The sequence below is a fragment of the Taeniopygia guttata genome, chromosome Z (genome assembly GCF_048771995.1).
Source record: "Taeniopygia guttata chromosome Z, bTaeGut7.mat, whole genome shotgun sequence".
NCBI lineage: Eukaryota > Metazoa > Chordata > Aves > Passeriformes > Estrildidae > Taeniopygia > Taeniopygia guttata.
In genome coordinates this window covers 68143514-68161829 of record NC_133063.1, presented here as the reverse complement: position 1 = coordinate 68161829, position 18316 = coordinate 68143514, and the positions used below count along the sequence as shown (strand labels likewise).

The following is an 18316-nucleotide window of genomic DNA, read 5'->3' as shown; positions in this document are numbered from 1 at the left end:
CAGCAACTTTAATCCTCTTCAGGTGAATTAAAACCAGATCACAGTAATTAGCCCACCTGCCTTTTCAGGCCTCAGAAAGTGTGCAAAAACAGTGAAGCAACGGTGCTTCAAAGGAGTTGAGATGTCAGAGAAGAGCCACTATGAGCAGGATGGTGGTGATTGTACTGCATCTCACCACACCCACTACCATAGGCAATAGGAGTTACTTCTCCTATTGCCAGAACAAGAGAATGGCAGAAAATAATTATAAACTATTAAAACACCGGAGAGCAGTGATGACCAAATCAGGAAATATATGAATACCAAAAAATAATTCAACAAGCAGGGTGCTTGCTTGAGTTTTTCTAAGTCAGAAAATAAGCTGTTCACCTGGGAATTGGTCATAGCTTTTCATATATATACACCACGCAAGTCTGATAAAACCTCATGCAGTGAACTTCCTGGGAGAAGAGGGAGGCTTGAGCACAGCACAGGGAGACCAGCTCCTTTCATCCCCTAGCTCTGGTATAGATCACTCTGTTCCCTTTTCAAGGCAACAACAATGTGAGCATAAACTCTGATAGCTCAGGCTTGGGCCTGGGAAAGACCCACTCCCCAGATGCTATTGAAGGTCAGAAATTATCTTTTCCTTCCCACTCCTCCCCTCCCCCTCCCTCCCTCCTCATGTGTTCTGCAAAGCAACCCCAAATCCAGCCCAATTCCCACTTGTGTGCAAGGGCTGTAGTGATTGTTGCCTGCAGTGTGCTCTCACCAACATAGCTGAGAATTGCCAAAGGAGATATGTGTGGGCAAGTTAAACTAATGGTTTCTTCCCTTTAGAGCCTTAGAAAACTTACCACTTTTGTTTTGTAAAATTTTGAGAAAAATTACAAATAAATTAACCTCTCCCTCATACCATCCTTTTTCCTGAAAATCGAATATTTGGCAATGGAGATAAAAAAAGAAAAATACATATGGCCAAATGTTCCTTTTGTTTGTATCTCTGCAGATCATTAGAAAAAAAGAAATTACAGGAGAAAGAGCAAGGAAGAAAATTCATAATTTACACATAGCTGACCATAGCTTTACTAGTGACTAAGTCATATGGTCTGAAATGTTATAACTGAACTGTGAGTTAAATCTATGAAGGGTATTAAAGTCTGCTGAAGAGGGTTTGGATTAAAGATAGAGCCATGTAGAAAAATTTTCTGTAGTTTAGGAATGTTTCCCTTGAGAATGTGTTGTTTTTTCACACATAGAATATGTAGCCATACCAGACATTGAGCATTATCTTTACTTTACTAGAGAAAAAGGCATGTTCAAGCTGAGAGCCAACTGATTTTGGTTCCCAGGAAAGTTGCTAGCGGTGCAATGTGAACAGATGCAAGCACCCTTCAGGAACCTGTTCCTAGTGAGTCAAGACATTAATATGCAGAGGCAGAGAAACTTAAATTTTTACCACAGTTCTCCCTCAGGTACAATGGCCTGTGAGGATTGCTTCTGTATCCCTTGTCACATGAGTCATTTAGCTCTTACAAGTGATAAAGTGATTAAAAAAAAAAAAAATCTAGATTTGACAAGTAGCCCACAAATATTTCTGAGTATATCAATGTCTCCTTTATGTTTTTCTGTATAAGGTGAATTTTATCTCTCTCTCTCCCCAGTTTATACTTACCATGGCAGGAAGAAACGCCAGCAATGTGCAGAGGGACTAGGCTGCAAAGAAAGATGTTTCCAAAACTGGGTTTGAGCTGTTCCTGCTGTGCATGGAACAAAGCAGGAAAGCTTCCACCAGTTACCACAAGCACCTTCACGGTCACCCTGCTGCCACATGAGTCGCTGCCACTCTCCTTTTGGTGTGTGCCCCCTCCTGCGGGGCTGCAGCCCCAGGCTGAGATCCTGCTGCTGGCCTAAGTGCCAGGCTGTGCTCACCTTCCCAGAGACAGGAGGGCGAGACCAGCTCCTCCCGAGCCTGCATGCCTCCCTAAGCCACCAAGCCCTGGAAGAATTAATAGACTTCATTATGTCTCAAATTCTGCTTTCTCACTTTTCCTCAACATTTTGGTGATTCGTGTACTCTCTGACTCTCGGGGGGGGGTGGGGAGGGGGGGCGGGCGTGGAGCGAAAAAAGGCGATTAGCACAATTTTGTCACAAGATTTCTGGTTTTATCTAGTTGTTACAGAGGAGAAAGTTGGAATATATAAAGTCCATAAACTCAGAAAGGAGGAAGAAAGAACCCAAACAGTGTTTCCCTTAGGTCTCACAACTTTTAGCCATTTTGTGACAGCTGTTTCCTCAGGACTATCTAAGGATAATCCTGAGGTTTTCAGAAGAATTCTTGCTGAAGACAGTCACAGGTCAGCCATTGAAAAGTTATAGACTCTCTCTCTCACAGAGAAAAAATCAGAACGAGAATCTTACTGTACATTAACTGGTAAACACTGTGTTCTACTCTCTTACATAACACTTAAACTCTTTGCAAATTTTCAGATGAAGCAATTAAATCCTTGTAATGTTATCTCTATCTCACAGGGAGGGAAAATTCTTCCTCAGGGTGTAGGGCAGAGCAAGGATGTAACCAACCTTGCAAAGGTTTCTCCTGTCTCTCAGCTTAATCTCCTGCACAGCTCGCAAAGAGATAAAGTAGCAAACCACACTCCTAAGGTGTTGGAAATATTTTCTTTCTGTTGCAGCTTCAGGAGACCACGGTCTCTGGCAGGAGGCCTCTTTAAAGTATATCTCCCTCTGTAGAGGCCAGATCTTTCTGTACATGTGATTCTCTGTATCCAAACTCCACACTATTCGGTAGTGATCTAAGGCTTGGATTGTCCACTTAAGGTTAGGATTTGTCCTGTGTACAGGAATGTTTAGTGAGTAGCTGTGGCCATGGCTCTCAAGCACATTTGCTAATGTGGAAATTAATGAAATCAGTCTCTAGTGAGGAACACAACCATTAACCAAGATTCCTCTTGTAGCATGCATGCGACACTGAGTCATACGTGAAATCTGTGACAGTGCAGAAATGTTGCAGGAAGCACATTAACAAAACATCATTTAGGGTAAAAAGTCTTGTTTTTGTTATCTTCTGGTGGCAGACTAGTGTGAGAATGGTAAATATTGTATTAAGTTAGTTTTTATAGGGAAGGGAGAAGAATGACGAGTCAAAGTTAAATGTCCACTAAAATTGAAGTTTAGATAGTATGCATTCAGAAATAATTTTATTTTCCAGTAATGACAATATGCAATATCACATAAGAAATGAAATTGAAGAATTGATCTTATTCTTCAAATACAGGATAGCTTCAATATTAAAATTAACATATAAATTTAGCATAAATCTTATTTCCCCACTCATGTCTGCTGAGTAAATGCACATAAAGAATGAATCACTGAAACAGTATACTGAGAGAATCAGAGTCATTTTTCAAAGATGTCAGCACAAATGTGAGGTGAGCCTGTTCACCAGGCATACAACAAATACTGTAGAAATGGCCCTTCAGACCCACAAGTCAGGGACCCCCAGGAAAGCAGCACAAGTCCAGCAAGGACAAGACAAGGGAAAGTTTGGCGCAGGACATCCCCATTGTGCTGTGCTTACCTCTGCTGTCCCTCTGACTATTCCCTTACTTACAGGTATGGGAGATACTGGAGAATGTGAGCATCACACTAGTGCTCTCCATGGCATTCCTTTGAGGGAGAAATTGTTATTGTTATTGTTTACATCATTGTTTGCCTTAACCACCTTGTCACAGGTAGAGGTGAGCTAGTGGGGATTTGGCAATGTGCTCTGGGGCAGCTGCCAGCCTCTGCAGAGCCCACTGCACTGGTGTCTGGTGAGCCTCAGACCTGGACAAGCAGAAAGCTGTGAGCAGAGAGAGCTTTCTGTGGCATTGCCCATAGAGCTGACAGTGAAATCTCTCTGACAGGAGAAAAAGCAGTCCTAGGGCACCCAAAAGAGGCTCCTGAGGGGTGCTCAGACAGGAGCAGGAGCTGTAGCTTGGTGCTGAATGTCTCTTGCTCCAAGAAAGCCGCAGCTGCACTAGTAACCAAAAAAAAAAAAAAAAAAAAAACAAAAAACAAAAAACCAAACAAAAACAACAAAAAAAAGACTTCAAAAAAACCCTAAAAAACCTCCATCAAGCCGCTGGACTCTGAGATCCTACAGAGACCTCACCAGGCTCAAGGCATCCTTCTTGGTACTTGAATTTTTTTTTTTTTTTTTTTTTCCCCTCAGGACATCAGTGCTTCCAGCTTCAACCCTCCTCATCCTGACGCTCTTCCTCAGCACGAAGTTCCCGCTCTGACGAGGAGATACCCTTGTTTGCCGCAAGATGGAGCAGGAAATGCAAGTTTCAGGCGCTGCGGTGGGAATGTCAGGATGCTGCTCCGGCGGGGCGCTCCGCGGGCTCGGGAGCGATCCCGCTGATCCAGCTGCGGTGGCACCGCTGTCCCCGCCCGAGCGGGCCGGGCACCGCCAGCGTGGGGAGCGCACTGCGGGCCCGCACCCGGTGCGGCAGAAACGGGGCTCAGCGGAAACGGGGCTCAGCAGAAACGGGGCTCAACACAAACGGGGCTCAACACAAACGGGGCTCAGCAGAAACGGGGCTCAACACAAACGGGGCTCAGCGGAAACGGGGCTCAGCAGAAACGGGGCTCAACACAAACGGGGCTCAGCGGAAACGGGGCTCAGCAGAAACGGGGCTCAGCAGAAACGGGGCTCAACACAAACGGGGCTCAGCAGAAACGGGGCTCAGCAGAAACGGGGCTCAACAGAAATGGGGCTCAGCAGAAACGGGGCTCAACAGAAATGGGGCTCAGCAGAAACGGGGCTCAGCAGAAACGGGGCTCAGCAGAAACGGGGCTCATCAGAAGCAGAGCTCAGCAGAAACGGGGCTCAACACAAACGGGACTCAGTGGAAACGGGGCTCATCAGAAGCAGAGCTCAGCAGAAACGGGGCTCAACACAAACGGGCTCAACAGAAACGGGGCTCAACAGAAACAGGGCTCAACAGAAGTGGGGCTCAGTGGAAATGGGGCTCAGCAGAAACGGGTCTCCCCCTCCCCGCAGCTGCCCTTGCTGGGAGCGGGGCATTGCGTGGGCAACCCCCACCAGCACAGCAAAGATCTGGGGAACAGGTCCCAGCACTGCACGGGCGGAAAAAGATTCCTGACAATATGCCAAGGGATCCTTAAAAATTTTATCTGCCTGTAGTGCCAGCCTGGACAATACAATTGGATGAACAAAGCAATTTCTTAAAGGTATCATTGCAGGCAAACATATATATATTTTTTTTTTTTTAATATCTTCTGGATAACTAAAATATTGTGTGGGCAGACAAAAATTACTGTTCAAATTGAAAAATTTCAGTTTCTTATTTTGAACAGGGATATAATCACTTTATTTAAGAAAATGTATTTGTCAATGGAGTCAAGAGTTATTTTATAACATGAGAGACAAGGATTATTTTAACTTGTTTCTTTTTTCAGAAAATGGCTTGTCAAAAGAGATAGAATTTTAAAAATCATACCACCAAATTCGCATTTTTCACTACAAGTGTGACAGAAGTTCATTCCATGTTAGCCAAGGGTCATCTTTCTTTGAAAGATATGTCCCAGTGCCAAGATGCCAAGATTCAGTTTTTTGAAAACCCACAGACCATAGAGGGTATGAGCTTTTGCAGATATCACAGTTTTGTCTTTCTGCTAAAGATGATTCAACATCTGTAGCAAAACAAGCACACAAACAACAAGTAAAATAAATTTAAAAGCCTCCACTGAGATTTCATTTAAACTACTAGATGCCTACTAGATTTAAACTACGAGATGCCTAAGATTTCCGCAGGAAGGAAATCTGCTCAAAACTGGAGCTCCAGGGCCTAGCCTCTCTTACCTAGCCTTTGACAATTTCTTGGAAACATGTCAGAGCACAGCGTTTCACTGCCACCTGCCTTTCTGCCTGCAAGATCTATTTTACATATTACTTTTCTCTCTGGGGTGGCTGTAAGATGAATTTGTTTACAAATGCCATGTGAATGCAGGCAAATCCGTCAGTACACAACTGAAATCCTGCATTTAGGAAAACTCCAGATGCTTGCACATTTACATTTCCATAAGGGATTTTTATTTTCCTCCCTTCCTCTGCTTTAATGTCTTTGTAGCATAACCAATAAAATGTTTTTCTGAACAGGCTGGAAATTTATGCAAGATAAAGTATCTTTCAGTCAATTTATCCCCGAAGGAAAATAAAGTCATTATTTTATTCTCCTTTTTGTGCGTATTCAGTACCTTTATAAAATGAAAGATTCATCATGTGCACAACACTTACAGAACATGAAATGCCAAATGTGAACACAGGCATTCGTATCAACAATGACACCAGATAACATGCCTGATACACTTATATAACAGTTTTAAAGCCCATCTGCTTCAGAGTCCAACTTCAGGGTGGCCTCACCTTTTTTTTTTTTTGATGTGTGGGACTAATGCCCAGACTTGAAAGACCGAAGAGTCATCTCATCTGCATTCAGAGGTGTGTTTTGTAAAAGTCAATTCTCAAGCATACATAGTCACTTGTGAACAATTGAAAAAATGACACTAAGAGCTTAACAAACTTCTAAGTGGACATTAAGCTTAGAGGCATTCCTCATCAGAAGCAGTTCCTAATGTTACTCAGACACACATAAGATATGCAGTGTAATCAATGCATGCAATCATGCAATAAACTGTTCAAAGCATTACTTTTCTAGGGGAAAAGGGGAGTTGCCATTTGCCTAAAAATTATTTTAAAGAAATGCCCACAATTACATCCTATTTCCTTTTTTTTTCTACTTCTACAGAATAGGAAAAACTATGCTTCTGAAGCATTGGGAGAGCCTTTTGTTTTTTGCTTTCTGTGATTGGAGCAAGCTCTGCTTTACTCAGCTGAGCTTGGAAATATCTGCAGTACCAACACAAGAGACATCAGCTTCCCTGATGACAGCTTTTGTCTAATCTCAGTTGCAAGTTACAAGTCAGGGAAGCAAAACCCAGACTTGGAAAAAGTGGTTTCCCCTGACTGCAGCTGCTGGAGCTGGACATTTTAACCCCGGCTGAGAACTAATCAGCTCTCTGTCTTCAGAATGTTATTTGCCCAGTATAAATGACATAAACCAAGATCATCATCTTAGTTTATTTTTCTAGAGTCCTTAGCATGCTACATTAACCTGACAATGCTTAATCTGGTGTTCATTTCACAATACACTTCATGCAATTCACAGCTGTAATTGGTTTTACACTGACATTACACATTTCGACCTAGCCATGGGAAAAGAATAACTCTTAATAATATTTCTCTGAAAAGTGTCCAAGCTCAACCAGCACAGAAGCAGCTCATGTTAGTTGCATGTGTGTATTTCTTTCTTCTGCCTTTTCTTTCACTGCAAGGATGATCACTGGCATAAGATCATAAGGTCCTTGTTTTAGTCCATTTGCAATTGAACTATGTTTGCTTGATTTCTTATGTCCTGAGGAGTTCTCAATTATAAAACAGCATTCAAGTATTCTAGTTTAACATCCCCATTTTTCTGAGTTAAGGAACAAAGTAGACCTTGGGCTTCTGTTTCCATTATGAGTCTTCTAGAGTCCCATAACTGGTAGCCATAAAGTCTTCCTTTGCAACACACACTCAGCACTAAAGCCAGAGTATTGCTATTTGGCATTATCCAGTGAAGTGCAAGAAATTAAATAAGTTATGTCTTTATTGCTATAGTACAATACCAAGCAACTTTTTAATACAATTGCGAGAGTTTTGTAGAGTACATGCCCCTCCTCTTAGAGGCCAGGAGTTCAGCTGCACTGTGAGTATCGCTTAGCTGTCCCATGTCAAATGCCAGTCTAAGAAGATGTGTTGAGTATTCTTGAGTCTGAAGAATCAGACCTGTCCTCATATTCATCTTCTGTGTAAATTGGTTGCTTAGACACAATTGGACATCCATCATCAGGAATTGAAATCCTAGGATCTTCTGATGAGCGGGAAGGAAGGACAGGTGAGCTTCGGAAAACAGTGGCTGAGCTGCTGGAGAAAGGACTGACATACTGGGACCGTAGCTGGTATTGCTGCTGCAATGTCATGGTGTTCCACAGGGTGACATCGTTGGGCAGGAATGGGCTGGACTGGTTTCTTGCCAAAGTGTTCCTCAGCATCAGCGGGTAGCGTGGTGGCTGAGGGAAAGGGTGCTGCAAAGGTACAGCTAGAGGATTTGGTACGACATTACTGGAGTCAGCAGAGAACCTCAGAGTGTCAGGAACCCTAAATGCTGAGCCCACCGACCACTTGGAAGATGAAATAGGATAGGAACTCAGTGTGTGTTCAAAAATATGCCCATTGGAAGGTAAAACAAGACCATCCGATTCTGCAGAACTTCTCTCTCCGCTGGCCACTGAAGACCGACTAGACAGAAGAACCTCTACAGCACTCACCAGGTCACCGCCACACCCCTTCAGGATCAACTCTAGCACAGCTGGCTTTTGGTTTGGGAAAATCTTTTTCAAGACTTCAAGTGGGGGTCTGTTTGCTTTCAAACTGAATGGTAAAGAAACTGTCCCAGAAGGACCTTCTATCAGGAGGTGGTTCTGCTCTGGGTGGTACTTGGGGCTGTCTGGACGGTTCTCTGTGCCCCCACCATTTTTCTGAACTGCAAAACCAACCTCATCCACTGAAACAATTTCAGGGCTTTCAGGGTTGAAACAACTTTTGGTTTTAGTCATGTCTGGGGAACTCCTTTGGTCTGTGTCTTTGTCACTGTAGGTCTCAGCACTGTCTGCTCCACTTGCATCACCCAACCGCTCCTCATTCACGTCTGCAAAGAGAAGTCAGAGAAATTAACAGAAAACTGAGCTCAAAAGCTTTTACAGAGGCTTGAGGATGCTGTTTTATTAAAGTGAACAGAGAAGGACTCCAAGAGGGGAAAAGTTTTTCTCTTTTTCTCTTTTTCTCTTTTTCTCTTTTTCTCAGAGATCCTGAAAAAATTAAGGTATCTTTGCAACATGCCATGAGAATAAAACTGCAAAAGGATAATGTGGCCTGATCTAGACATACTCTCACTCATTCTCTCATGTGCAAGCAAAGAAGCTGTGATCATTTTTCTGCTGCATCAAAAGTTTTGTATCTATCCTTTCTCACTGGTCACAAGGCAGCAACACATCACCCAGCTGCAAGATTTCTCGAAGGAACTTCAGCACTTTCACATAATAATTCCTCACTAGCACCATCTCATTGTCTGTGAGCTGAAGAGGGCATTTAGGAGATGAAAATTCCTCTGCAGCTCCAACAGCATTGGTGGAACCACTCCATTATGACTACGGATTGAAGGTTTTAAAAGTCTTCAAATGAATAAATGGATTCCAATTCTGAAGAAACTGGTTCCTCCCATAGAAATCAGTTCCTCCCACAGCAAGAATTGCAGCTTTGCCTCTAAACCCTTAAGTATGTCTGATGCCTTGTCCCATCCAAGCATGTGTTCTAGAAAATTCTGGATTATAAAAGATATCTGGAAGGCATTTGGTCCAAAATCCTCTTCAAAGTGTGAGCAGCCTTAAACAAAGAGCAACTTGCTCATGTCCCTGCTTAGCTGAGTTTTAAATAATTCCAAGGATGAAGACCCCATAACCTCTCTTAGAAATTGTTCCAGGTATCTTGCTTTCTGTGTACCAAACTAAGAAGGATGAGAGCTGAGTATGGAGCTGAAAACAGACCCATTGGCCATGATGCCTCCAGATGGACACTCAAAACTCTTTGGTAATGCCTGACCAGAGTATGGAACCCTTTGAAATAAGACTGCTTGTTGGTAAGAAAAAAGAAAAGATGCTTGCTTATGCAAAAGAGGATCAATATACTTGCTTGAGATTTTTGATTGTTATTTCCCAAGAAAACAGTTCTGCTGGCTTTCCTCATTGAGCACAATGCTTACATTCTTGGGAAGCATCAATGCACCGGGAGAGGATTGCTGTCCAAGCTGCAGCTGACAGTCTACTTTAACCACACAGGGCAGTGCTTTTGAAGGCACAAAAGGGAAGGACTATCTGCAAAAACCAATACAACTGTTTGCTTCATTTTCCAAGCCCCTGATGAACATCCCAACTAAGCAAAGTAACTGTAAGAAGAAAGCAAAGGTTCCTAAAATGTGCTGATGATTCCACCTGCCCAACTGAGACTAAACCAGTTAGAGGTGTGAAGCACCTGAGCCTCACTGCTCACCATCTCCCACCTTCCTCTCACTGCAGGAACAGGCAGGGCATCTTCTCATCAGTGGGCTAACTTTAACACTTAACAGATCAGCATGAAAAAAAGGCTATTGATGGAATGTATCCACTAGAGAGAAAGAAGTCGGGGTCTGAGCAAGCCTGAGCTGAGTGAGCAGCCACTATGCTCAGGACAGTGGGAGTTATAAATAAAGAAGAGATCCTGGCAGAGCACAGCCTGACAGCGGAAGCATGGCAAAGGAAGGTTCTCCTCATGAGGATTGCTGTACCTGGCAGAAACGATGGACCATCCTTCCCATGGATTTGGGAAGCTGCTAATTTGGGCTGTGGAAGATAAGTGTGCAGCTGAGGAATACAGATGCTCTTACGAAGACCTCACTACTTTCAGCAGGATAACTCATTTTGGGAAATGGTTTTTACACGGGTTGTGCTGCCTATCGAGTGCAAACATGGAAGCAATAACGCTGCATGTTTTGTATTAATGAGAAGGCCATGTACTTTTTGTTTTTCTCATACAAGTGTATCAATCTTGCTTTAGCAGCCAAAGCAGAACGCAGGAATTGCTTGCCGATAGCAAACTGACACGTGCATCCTTTTGAGGAGGTGCTAAGATACTGGCATAGCTCACCCATTATTGAGAAAACGCGAGAGTCACGCTACCTTTCCCTTTTAATCCCTTGACTATGTATTTATTACAAATCTTGATGAATGGACATTCAAGGCTTAGTGGGCAATCTAAGGACTCCAGCTACTTTGTCCCTATCTTGACAAGAGTTAAGAGAGGCTGTTTAAGGAAGACGATAGCCCTAATTTTCACATAAATAGATTGCACTTCGGTAACTAATATTACCAAATGGAGTGAAAGCAAGGAGAAGATATTTCAGAATTACCTCATGCTTACATTTACAGAGTATCTTTATGGAATGAGGGCTAGTACCACTGTGGAGAAAATATGTGTTTATTCAAAAAAAAAAACAGCAAACAAACAAAAGCCCTCAAATCATGTAAGGTATCTCAAATATATTCCCTTATCCTTACAAAATGTTATTTTCAAGATACTTCAGATTTGCTTCATTTTCTGTACTCTTAAAAATATCCTTATGAGGCTTGCCTAAAAAATTTTCATCAAATTCTGAAAACTTGTCCCACTGAATTTTGCCTCTTTATCATCAGGAGACCGCACAGACGCCGGCTCTCAGCTTTTGCGCAGGGGCAGTCTCCTCATACAGCACGGGCAGTCACTGTACTCGCAGGGACAGACCCAGAAAACGAGATTTCGTTGATTTTAAATCGAAGTGGTGCTATTAACACACAGAGAATTACCCTCTGCTGGCTACCACTGAGCATGGAGGCTGCTGTATTTTTTCCTCTGTCTTTTTGGGAGCATCTCTGGCTGCCGGCAAATCAGGCAGCTCCATGCCCGGGCTGGGGCGGTGTGCGGATGTCACACCCCGGGGACCGAGCCTGTCGCACGGCAGCTGCAGCTCACCTGGCCAGCTCTCGGGGCTTCCCTCTCTGTCAGGCTGTGTTTTAGCCGCTTTAAAACACCCCTTTCCCCCCTTTCCCGCTACCCCGAGGGCTCGGGGAGCATCAGGCGTGCTCCGGGGACCATCCCCAGCCCTTCATGGGAACCACCGCGACTGGGTTTTCGTTCGTTTAAAATTGGCCCAAAAATAGTAATCGTCAAGTAAACAAAAATTTGTGAAGATGCTAAATAGCCATTGTCAAAGAAACAAAAAATTGTGAAGATATATTGTAAATGTCCCTATGTGTATACTGAATTGTGGGAATATTATATGCATGCGTTAATTGCAAGTGTTTGTATTTGGCGGTACAGAAATAATTTTATATTTAAAATGTACAACCTACTGCTCTTCAGCAAAGCTTTATTTTTCTTTTCATAATTCGTAAGTTTTACATTATTACAGTCTCGGCTTCAAAAAAGAAATCTCGTCCTCAGGTATTTTTTACGTTTGTGGGAGTTTGGGTGTTATATTTTGTATTTTGTCCTGTGTGAGCTCTGAGGTTTTTTTTTTTTTTTAATTTCTGGTGGTGGCAGTGTTTGGTTGCTTGCTTTTTTTTGCCTTTTTTTTTTTTTTTTTTTTTTGTGGTGAGGGTTTTTTTTTTGGTGTTTTTGGGGGGTGGTTTTGTTTGTTTTTTTGGGGGGTTGTTTCTTTGTGTGGCTCTGGGGTTGGATTTTGGTTTGGTTTTTAAGGGGAGGAGGTTATTTTGTTGCACGTCTGTGTGTGTGTGTGTGTTTGGGTTTTTTTTTCCTCTCCAACACTTTCCATTTCAAATTGCCTGCATTTAAGTATCCAGTTTGTGATTCCTGGGAAAACTAAGGAAACTATTTTCCTACTGATATAAAAGATGGGGAGTATTCATTAAATAATAGGCATGCGGGGAGAGATACCAACCCAGATAAGATATGCAGTGCAAATACAGATACACATGAAACAGAACAGTGGGAGAACTGTACATGCATTTACAGTAAAACACAATACGAATTCAGCACAATATTTACCCCAATTCTTCTTGACGATCTATACTTGAATAATCATAAGTCCAATGCTGTAAAGGGGCCAAATAAAAGTAAAATAGATGAGAGGAAAAAGCTGTTCTCAAGTTAATAACTTGTCTGGAAAACTTGGTCTAATATTTTTGAACCAAATTTGCTTCTTCAGTATTCCCACTGCTGAGTCCCTAATAAAACATCTTGTTCTTTGATTGTTAGGACAGCTCTTTTCTCGACACAGATTTTCTTATATCTCATAATTTCCTTAGTTGTATTATTAGGAAAGGCTGATGCCAAAACTAGCATAACTGCACATAAAGCTAAGGCTATGTTTTTAGAGGGGGCTTTTTTTTTTTGCTTTGGGTTTGATTTTTTTTACTTTTGCTGTCTGTTTGGAAGAATGGGGTGTTTGTTGACTTGATTTTGGTTGTTGGGGCTTTGTTTAGGTTTTGGTTTTAATTACTTTCACTTGATATTTTCTTCCCTATATTTGAAGATCAAAATACTCTGTAGGAGATTGATCACTGTTCTCAAACTAACACAGAGACAGCTGTGCTGCATTAAGAAGCTGGCTCTGAAAATATCAGACGACAAATATAGCATTATATTGTTTACAAGTTTTGATAACTATTACTAAGACAAATGTAACATACACTCCTGTGGGCAAGGAAAGTTCATGAGCACCGTGTCAGGAGAAGGAATCATTCCAGGTTAGCAGAGGCAGATGCAACAAGGGTACTTTCAGAACTTCGCAACTGTCCCACCAAAATGGCCGATTGTAGCAGGAATAAAAGCAAACAGATCTGATTTTATCATATATCGGGAAATATCCCTTCGGCAGTGAAAAAACTTCTTACGAGAATAATGTCCTGGAGGAAGAAGGGGTTATATGTGTGTTTTAGAAACCGAGCGGACAGGAGGTCTATCCTCTGTTTTTACGTCGATTTTAATACAGCTAATGGAAGGAGAGGAAGGAGAAAACCCTGCCGCTCAGAGCACATAGGATAATTGGAAATAAACAAGCCGTGTGGTGAAATAAACAGTCTCTGGTGGAAGGTGACAGCAGGAACCTCTAAGGAGATCATTTCCCACTTTGCTCTCATGCATTCTCATGTTCATAAAAAATGGGGGGGGAAAAGCCGTCTGTGACAATCAGGGACTGGGCACCACCGGGTGGGGTCTGTGTGATCAGAAAGGCTCCCCGGTTGTCCCGGGGTATCCTGAGCCCCCCAGCCCGGCCTCACCGCGGGTGGGGATGGGGGCAGGCGCAGCGCCGAGGGCCTTGATTTATGGAGATCTACGTTATGTTTTGTTGTTTGTTTGTTTGGTTTTTTTTTTCACTCTGTAAAGCTATTATCAGAAAGTGCTGACGGCTGGCAAGGAAGAATTTCTCATCAATACACTTTGATTGTATTTTGCAAACAAAATGCCTGTTGCTTGGTAACATTTCACTTGAGCCTGACCTTCCCCAAAAGTTATTGCTATCAGATTCGATTTACACCCTCCTCCCGTGATTACTGTAATCTTTTAAACCGGGAAGTTCATACATCAGGGTGAAGGAAAGTTAAGCGTGCAAGTTAATATCGTTCCTATCCGACAGATTTATATCATGCTGTCGGATGGGAACTTTCATTTTCTCGAAGAAGCAAGGTGGGCTTTTCCCCTTCTCGCCCAACCTCCTCGGCCTTATTCCCCGCTACCTCCACGCAGGGAGGAGGCCCCGGCCAGGCGCCGCGGCGTGTGCGGAGAGCGGAGGGAGCCCGCGCCGGCGGGAGGCTACGACCAGTGGGAAATTTGGGGAAAGACCCCCTTACCCGGCCCTGGGAGAGGCCGGCGGAACTGGGCCGAGATGTGGGGGAGAGCGCTGCCGGCGGGCAGGCAGGTGGTGCCAAGGTGCCGAAAAATAGGAAGCGGGTCCCAAACCACCGGCATCCTCGCCAGAGTGTCGGTGTCATCCGTGCCGCCGCCTCGGGCCCAGCGTGTGTCCGCGCCGGTGCTGGAGGAGCAGAGCCCCGTGCTGGGGCCCTGGTGGCCGCCTCCGTGACCGGACCGGCTCCACAGCGCACACGGGCCCGCACGGCAGCAGCACAGGGCTCGCCACTCTGTCCCGGGGCACCGCCTAAAATTCTGTCACAACTTGTCAGCGGAGCGCGCTGGGCTGGCAGCGGCCTGCCTGCCGAGCAGTCCTATCGTGAAAGTCTGTCAGCTACCGCTCAGACAATGGACGGAACGCGACTGCGGTTCCGGAGTGCTAGTTTTGCCTCCAAAAATGTGTATTACAGACAGGTCGCGCTCACAAGGTGCCCATTGCACCCCCGACCTCTCACAAGCCGCCCGCGACCCGAAGGGACAGGCCTGCGCAGGAGGACTGGGTTGTCCCGCTCATCCCCTGCACCACTCCGCTTTCCCCGGTCGTTATAGCTTCGCAGAAGCCTTCCTGCTCCTGGCGCCGCTTTCGGTCCGAGGCTCTCTGTGCAGGACTTGTCCTGGGCGAGGTCTCGCAGCCCGATGCCGAGGGTGCGAGAAGCCGGACAGCGACTCCGGGAGCGGGAGAAGCAGAAAGACGTGCTGCTGTGATCCACGCGGGATGCGGCCCGCTCCCGGCCGATCTGAGGGATGGGCCCAGCAGCGGCACGTCGGGGAGCCAGTTGGCAGCCGCGACGTTCGCGGGTCCCCTCAACTTGTCTCGGTGGCCGCGATTCTGGCTGGGGAGCGGGCCGGTCGCTTTGCGGCTCCATGCTTTTTAAGAGCGATAAAGTGTACCCGACGGAATTCCTCTCCGTTCCCTTCCCACGGAGCCCGTCGGGTGAAAGGGAAAGACTTCGCCCTTACTCCTTCCGGCCCCATCCCCCAGAACCGACAGCCGGGATCCCAGCCCTCCCTTTCCCTCCTGCCCCGCTACCGCGGCGCCCGGCCCGGCCTCACCTGCCTTGGGGAGCGGCCCCAGGAGCGCGGGGGGCGGCTCGGCGGCCCAGCGGAGGGCGGCGGCGGCGGCCAGCTCGGCGGGCGTCCGCGGCGGCGCGGCGCAGGGCGACGGCCCCGGCGGCGGCGCGGGCGGCTCCGCGTTGCCCGGCGGCCCGGGGAGGGAGCGCAGGGAGTCCGGGAGGAGGCTCTCCAGGCTTTCGTTGGCCTGCTGCCGGCGGAGCGCCACCTGCGCGGCCATCACCCGCTGCCTCTCGATGATGAGGATGCACTTCTCGCAGGTGCAGTCCTTGAAGCGGCAATAGCGCTTGTGGCCCTTCAGCCAGGACAGCACGCCGTGGTTGCGGCACCGGGCGCACTTCGGTGTCCGCTGCAGCGGAGCCCGCGGTGGCTGCGACACCGGGCCGCCCATGTAGAGGTACGGGGAGCCATAGCCGTTCATGCCCGCGGGAGGAGCCCGGCCGGCTCCGGGGTGGAGAAGGCCTCAGTGAGGGCGGGCGGAGGCCGGGGCGATGGAGGAGAGGAGGCGGGCGGCTCTGCCCGCAGGCTCTGACAGTGGCACCGGCGGGCAGAGCGCTGCCGCCGGCCGGAGAGACACTGCCGCTGCCCGCACCGCCCCGCGCAGCCCAGAGCCCCTCAGACCGCCCCCGCCCCCCGCCCGCCCCCACCGCCACCCTCCTTCCCCGGCGCCGACAGGGAAAGGAGGGAGAGAAAGATAGAGGAAGAGAGGGAGGGAGGAAGGGAGGGAAGCGGCGGCGGGGGGGCCTCTGCCCCGACGTCGGGGCGGCGGCGATGCCTGGTGCCGTGCCGAACGGGTTCGTCCCTGAGCGGACCGGGACCCCGGCTGTTGCCCCCCACGCCCTGCCCCCTCACGACTCACGCCCCGAAGCCACCTGGGGCTGAGAGATGAGGTTTAGGTCTGGGAGGTTTCTCCCGGCTCTGCGTCGGCCCCGCCTCGAAAGCCCGCTGGGTTCGGCGGCACGGTGTACGGCTGCTACCGCCTGTGGCCCTGCGTCGCGAGGTAGTGGCAGGGAGTCGAGATCAAAGTTTTGTCAGTTCTGCCAAAGTTTTGCAGCCGCAAAGAGATGCTCGGAGCAGGAGCTATCCGGAACCAGAAACTGCCCACAACAATCGGGCAGAATCGGGCCGCGGCAGCGTCCCCGCGGGATCGCGCCGCAGAGCTGGAGAGCCGCGGTAGGCACTGGCCCCGTGGGATCCGCTGCTTTTCCTGCATCCCACGGCAAGACAGCTACCCAAATGCAAACGGTGGCTATAGAAAGGAACGTGAAATTCACGGCAAGTCAGGTTGCTTGAAACCTAAATTATAATGTCTGATGCGGAGGACTTGTAACGTTCTGCGTTTCCGTGCGCAGAGGGGTTTCTCGCTGAAACACGGGTATTTCCCGTGTGGCAGCGAGAACCTTGAATCCAAATCTGGAAAAAAACGGAAAAGTTATATGCATTTTGGCTGTGGGGAAACAAATTTACTGCAAGAGTCCATCTGCCGGCGGCATAGCGTCCGCGGGTGGGCAGGGGCTGCTCCTTGGACCTGAACCCATCTCGTTGCCTCAAGACCTCCCCTGTTCTTCCCAGGCATCTCTCCACCATAACCGCTACACGAAATAAAGGTTTTAGCGAGGCTATGTAGTAACGAAAGCAGATTTAAAACTCGGGAAGTATTTCGCCGGAGAGAATAAAAGGCACAGTGTACGCTAAGAAGGTATTTGCGTGGTATTTCATTACTAGGCTCTTTCCTTGTTACTTTTCTACTTCTAGAGGAAGAATGATTCAGCGTGATCTCTCTCCCCCGGGCTGTGCGCGGGGTGTGAGGGGGATGAGCACTCCGTCTGTATATCGCACCCAGCCAGGGAGGCGAATCGGATCAGATACGGGGAACAGTGCATTTTCTGTCAGTGCTAGTAGAATATAATTTTTTTGCTGCCGGAGTGCATGCACTGAATCCTGCAGCTCGCAACTGGCCTCCCCTGAGGGGCTTCTTGTGCACTCGGGAGTCCCCATCGAGGGGAGAAAAAGAAAGAAGTGGACCACCCTTTCAATTACCACAAAATTACTTACAAGTAAGATGATTCGCATCTACACCTGGAAATCCGTTCCATCTAAACGAAGAAATGGGGTGCAACTGCCTAGGGGGTGGTGATGGTGGTGGAAAACCCTACTTCCCCACTAACTGGAGAGGGTCTTGCGGGGCGCCTCCGCCACCGCAGCCGGCCGGGCGGCTGCCAGATCCCGAGCCGAGGTGCCCAGCGCGGCGGTAGGTTGGCGGAGGACCGGGGACCCCTCTCTCGCTTGGCTGCACATCGGACGTTTAGGCTGAAATACCCGTTTGTTATAATACTGTAATCCTTTTCTCATACTTGATGGGAATGGTTTCCATGTCCCAGTATTTGACAACATCTAGCCATTGGGCCAGATTCGCATTTATGTTAGCAAAACGTCCCCTGCCTGAAAGTCTATTGTAACCCAACACCTGACAACCCCGGTTCCCATTTCTGCTCGCCGAAAAGGTTTATTCAAGCACATAATGGGATCCCAGCAGAAAGCTTTTCAGACGAAGTGGCGATGGTAAATTGCGCCACATGAACTCCGTTTCCAGGGCTATTAAGCTTTTAATTGCAAAATAGCAGAGGAAATTTCAAGGT

The 18316-nt window shown here is 47.0% G+C and overlaps 1 protein-coding gene across 1 annotated transcript; it reads right to left on the bottom strand.

The window, feature by feature from the left end:
* Positions 1-6205: 6205 nt before the first annotated feature.
* Positions 6206-16101, bottom strand: DMRT3 (doublesex and mab-3 related transcription factor 3). The gene is made up of 2 exons (XM_030258422.4): positions 15660-16101; positions 6206-8817 (listed from the first exon to the last, which is right to left on the bottom strand). The coding sequence occupies exons 1-2, from the start codon at positions 16096-16098 to the stop codon at positions 7853-7855; spliced, it is 1404 nt and encodes a 467-aa protein (XP_030114282.2). The 5' UTR covers positions 16099-16101; the 3' UTR covers positions 6206-7852.
* Positions 16102-18316: the final 2215 nt, after the last annotated feature.

Excerpts from the sequence above, each read along its gene's own strand:
- DMRT3 (XM_030258422.4), bottom strand. The coding sequence starts at position 16,098 with ATGAACGGCTATGGCTCCCCGTACCTCTACATGGGCGGCCCGGTGTCG. Across the intron at positions 8,818-15,659 it reads GGGGCCGCTCCCCAAGGCAG|ACGTGAATGAGGAGCGGTTG; the intron begins GTGAGGCCGGGC and ends TTCTCTTTGCAG.